The sequence below is a fragment of the Crocuta crocuta genome, unplaced genomic scaffold (genome assembly GCF_008692635.1).
Source record: "Crocuta crocuta isolate KB4526 unplaced genomic scaffold, BGI_CrCroc_1.0 scaffold241, whole genome shotgun sequence".
In the NCBI taxonomy this organism is placed as follows: domain Eukaryota; kingdom Metazoa; phylum Chordata; class Mammalia; order Carnivora; family Hyaenidae; genus Crocuta; species Crocuta crocuta.
In genome coordinates, this window is record NW_027527807.1 from 1483892 (window position 1) to 1488797 (window position 4906).

The window sequence follows — 4906 nt, forward strand, 5'->3', positions numbered from 1 at the left end:
TCTTAAGCCTAATAAATAGCAAGAAACATGTGACCAGGGTCATTCACGGACCCAGACTATGAAGCTAACAACCCTTTTAGAAGGAAGAACGTTTGAAAAATACCAAAGAGAAAAAAGAAAGATGAAATCTGCAATTCAGTCCTCCACTACTTAGACCCTTGATTGCCCTCTTCAACCACAGAGTGGAGGATCTTCCTCAGGCTTCACCCAGGGCGAGAGACGCTGGTGGACAGGACACTGGCACTTTCATTGGCTGTGACAGTAGTACCATCGGTGGTGGCCACTGTGGCCTGGGCTCGCTCCCGCTCATCTCTCAAAGCTTCCTCATACCAGTATCGGAGGGAAGTGGGGTCAGTGCCAGCGATCTTTGCAAAAAATTGCAGGACTTTCATCTTGCTCGTTTCAGCGTGGGCCCTGGGGCCCCATAGGAATTCATAGCACGGGATATCGCTGTCGGGCACCTGCCGGTATACCAGGTACTTCTCCTGCACGAAGTCTTTGGTGATGAGCTTCCTGGGCTCCCCATAGATGAAGTCGTTCCTCCCAGCATACACTCCAATCTTGTTCAGGACCCTCCAGATCTTGTCCTCAGTGGCACGGTCACCCTCCATAAAGATCACACCCAGGATAAGGATGAGGAGGCCGGTCTTGGGCATGCCCTGGTCATCACTCGGCATCCCATCGTAGCTGAGGTCTAGGGTTTTGACCAGCACGTAGGAGTGGTTGATGGGGTCCACTTCCTTCACGTCAAGGCCAAAGACAACCTCCATGCACTCACAGGCTTTCTTGAAGATCACGGGGAAGTGGTTCTCGTGCCCTTTGATGGCCTTTAGCATTTCTGCTTTTGTGACGGGCTCCTTGGTTATATACTTGACACTCAGGACCTGCAGCAATTCAGTTACCATCTTGTCTAGGGCACCACCGAGCAAGGGCTCAGGATCTGGGCCAGCCCGGGAGGGAACCACATCCTGTTGTTGGCCGCTGGGGCCCTCATCTGATTTGCTCGTCGATGGAGTGGCTTCGATGGTGGTGGAGGAAGAGCAGGCATCCTGAGACTGCTGGGGAACACTTGGTTTTCCAGCAGCAGGCACCTCCCCTGGGGTGCCCTGGATCAAAGGAGAGAGGGGAGGAGAGGCAGTTTCCTTCTCCTCAGCTGCAGGAACCTCTCCACCTACCAGGCTCTCAGCGTCTTCTTGGGCCTTAAGATCTACTTCAAGCTGGTGGCTCTGACTCGCACTGTAATGCATGATGACTTGTGTTGGGGCCAGCAGGCAGAGTATGGGCAGGAGATGGGTGATGGCAACCAACTGGCCTGAGGGAGAGAGAAGTGGTGTAAAAACCGCAACTTTGTCAGCTCCAGACAAAGGCCTTCATAACAGGTCTTCCCTTACTTAGTACTCGAGGGGTCTCCTGTCTTCCTGATTGGAGAAGGGCTGGATGGACTCCGGGGATCCCTGTTCTGGAATAGCGGGTCATCTGTCCTTACCTTGATGCCTGGCAGGGTCTGGGACTCCCTCCTCTGTTGACTTGAGATCACCTTCCTTAAACCAAGGCCTCACTGCCATGAGACGTGAAAGGAGGAAGTGAAGGGGGTCTCACATTCAACCACCATGCCCTGGGTCCTATCTTGTCTGACAGCAGGGGCAGGGGGAGCTGGGCCCCATTTGTTCTTGGGTAGGGGTCCACCCCTTCCTCCACCCTCACATTAACTCCTGGCAGAACCGTAGGTAGACTCACTCCTCTGCTAACTGACTCCAGCTCCTTGAGACCATCAGGTAGTCCAAGTAGCAGTGACGGTGCATTACATCTGGACGCTGTGTACCAGGGCTTCCCTGCACAGAAGCAGGGTGGAGAAGGGGGCTTATCTCTCCAAGGGTCAGAGGTGGGGAGGACCCCCAATCTTTATTCAGCATCCTCATTTTAACTCTGGGAGGGCCTGGGGTGCCTCTCTGGGATGGCCTGACATGACTCCCTCTGCTGATGTGAAGTTGCCCTGTCAAGACCAAGGCCTTCACCTCCTTGAGACCCATGAGACAAGTGAAAAGGGATCACATCCAACCATCCCTGCTCAAGAGCTTCCAGGGCTGAGAGCAGGGGTTAGACCCAGGATGTTTGGGGATGGTGGGTACATTTTGTCATCCCTCATGGTACTTACCTTAGTCCCCAGCAGGAGATTCCTACCTTTGGTGACCTGAGTGGCCTCTTCAAACAAAGATTCTTACTTCCCTGAGAGCCTCCACACCTCCTCCCCCCATGACAGCTGGAAATGAGATGGACTGACATGCTTGTGGGCTACCAGGGGCGGGGCAGGTTTCTGTGGGGACCTCTTTGCCTGGAATGGAAATCACCTTCAGCCCTCCACTGGCTATGCACATCGGGCCTGCATTCTTTCCTCTCTGCAGACCTGTGGCTGCGTCCCTCATCCCAAGGCTCTCTCTCCCGGAGATGCCAGACAAATAAGTGAGGGGGAGCACAGGGGTTTTCTGGAAGCTGCTTCTGCCTAACAGCTCTACCTGGAATCTCACAGGGCTGAGAGCAGAAGCAGGACAGGGCTGGAGACCCCTCTAGCCACAGTTGAAGGTCCTCCAGTCCCACCTGATTCCCCACCTTGCCTTCTTCAGGGCTGGGGCTCCTCCCTCTCTACCTGAGGTTGCACCTCTCAGACCAAGGCTGGCCCCTCCCTAATACTGCCAAGAAGGGAGCCAGCCTGCCAGGCCTGCCTGATGTAAACTAGGGCTGACCGCCTGGGTTGTGTGGGTATCTGCACAGTCCCCTCTGTGTTCTGGGCTTGATGGTTACCCTCAGCTCTCCTCAGGGTATTCACATTTATCCGTGATAGGGCCTGGAACCACTTTTTGCTGATTTAAGAATGTTCCCCTCAGGTAAACACCCCCATCTCCCAAAGACCTAGGCAAGGAAGACNCTCCTCAGGGTTCTGTGGTGGGGCAGAGCCACAGTCCTTCCCAAGGCCTTCGTATTTACTCTTGACAGGGCCTGCACCCTCTTCCTTTGGTGAACCTGAGACTGAGGCCCTCAGGCCAAGGCTCCCACCTCCCAGAAAACACCCATAAGGAAGTACAGAGGATTGGGGGAGGGGCCTCTGACTAACTGCTCTGCTCTGGGCCACCCAAGGCCGACGACCAGGAAGGGCTTCGATGTGCTCTTTTTTGTCTGGAAGGAAATCCCCTTAGTCCTCCATAAAGGTCTTCACCTTAAGGCGTGGCAGAGCCTGGACCTCCTCCCTCTGAGGACTTGAGTTCACGCCCCGTCAGAAAAAAGCCTTATTCCCTCAGGCTCTCAAAATGGAGGTCCAGATAACACCATATCTGGGGCCCTGCGAGGAGCTTTTTAAGGCACACAATGAGCAAGGTGAGGGTAAGGGCAAGAGTGAGAGCTCCCCTCAGTCCTTATTCTTGGTCCTCACCTTAACTTAGCCTCCCACAACCTGTGACACGTCCCTCAGACAAACGGGAGTCTACTTCTGTCCGAAAACAGCGAGTCTCTCAGACTCCCAAGAGGGATGTCGGGATAAACCACATCCGGGGCACAGCGTGGGTACTTCCGGCCAGGCAACAGGGGAGGGGGTGGGGCACCCGCTCTGCGGCGAAAGCTACACTCAGTCCTTTCTCTGAGTTCTCACCTTCAGGGTGCGAGATCCCGGCCACGTCCCTCTGAGGACTTGAGTCCACTCCTGGGACTCCCTCTGGCGACCTGGATCCCCAACCTAACTGGTGAAGCAAGCTTGTCGTCGTCCCTCAGACTCCTAAGGCGGAAGTCGGGTTACGTCACTCTGGGAACTCTGCCTGGGGCCTTTCAGGGACGACTGTGGGGGCAGGGAAGAACTCAGGGCAGCTTTTATCAGGTGAGAGGGCCCCTCGCCCCTCCTCCTAGTTCTTGACCTTGAACTCCCTCTGCCGACTGGAGTCCAGCCCTCTCAGAGTTTCCCTCAGCTCCCGCACTCAGATCCCTGTACTCAGCCTGGTGTTTCCTAGGGCTGATAGTAGGGGCAGGCTCCGATCTACTTGGGATGGGAAAACTCCTGATCCTTCCCTTGACTTCTTGCGCTGGCTGAGTTCTCCCCGGCTCTCTGTTGAGCAGAGGCCTCATCCCTCAGGTCAAGGCCTTTATCTCACCAAAATAGGAGTGAGGCTCGGTCTTGGCGTGACAGGCCTGAGTGGGGTCTGTCAGAGCTGACAGTAGGGCAGGCTTGGGGCTCCTTATATATTGTGGGTTGGGGGTTCACACTCAGTCCTCCACAAGTATTTATATTTCTTCCTGATAGGGCCTGTACCCCGTGCCTTCATAAGGCCCCCATCTCCCTGAGATGCCCACCCCTCAAATGCAGATGATGTGAGTGGTTAAGTGATACTCGTTTCTGGGGTTCCTCCCTCTGCTAACCTGAGCCCCACCCCCTCAGATCAAAGCCCTTACCTCCCTGAAAATGTGCCCCGCCCCCTCTAGTAAAAACCGGGATCGGCCACATCTGGTCATCACGTCCCAGGGTCTCTGAAGGCTAACAGCTGGGGTAGGATGGGCGTGGGGACCTATCTCTTCCTGGTGGGAGTTCTTAGTTCTCCCTCAGAGTCACTACCTTGACTTCCAGGACTGAGTTGGCCTTCNAGCACCGCAAGCTTGTCTTGGCACATACAGGTAAGGCAGTAAATCCATAAATAACTTGAGGGCAATTAACATATTTCCAGTATTTTGAGTCTGTCAGGAGCATTTTATAGTTGTCTCTCTCCTAAAGGTCTTGAACATTGCTGTGAAAAGCCTTTTCTTAGGTGATCTTTGGATTTTCATGCCATTGTGAATGGGATATTTTTTAAAAATTCATAATGCCTTTATTATCCTCTGCTTTTTGCATTTTGCCAGAGACAGATCAATGAAAGGTTGTAGTGTCAATGAG

The 4906-nt window shown here is 54.1% G+C and overlaps 1 protein-coding gene across 1 annotated transcript; it reads right to left on the reverse strand.

Annotated features, from left to right (window-relative positions):
- Positions 1-203: 203 nt before the first annotated feature.
- Positions 204-1476, reverse strand: LOC144239762 (putative MAGE domain-containing protein MAGEA13P). Its single transcript, XM_077773948.1, is given in 3 exon segments — positions 204-1276; positions 1279-1312; positions 1399-1476. Coding segments are annotated over 3 exon segments (1185 nt in total).
- Positions 1477-4906: the final 3430 nt, after the last annotated feature.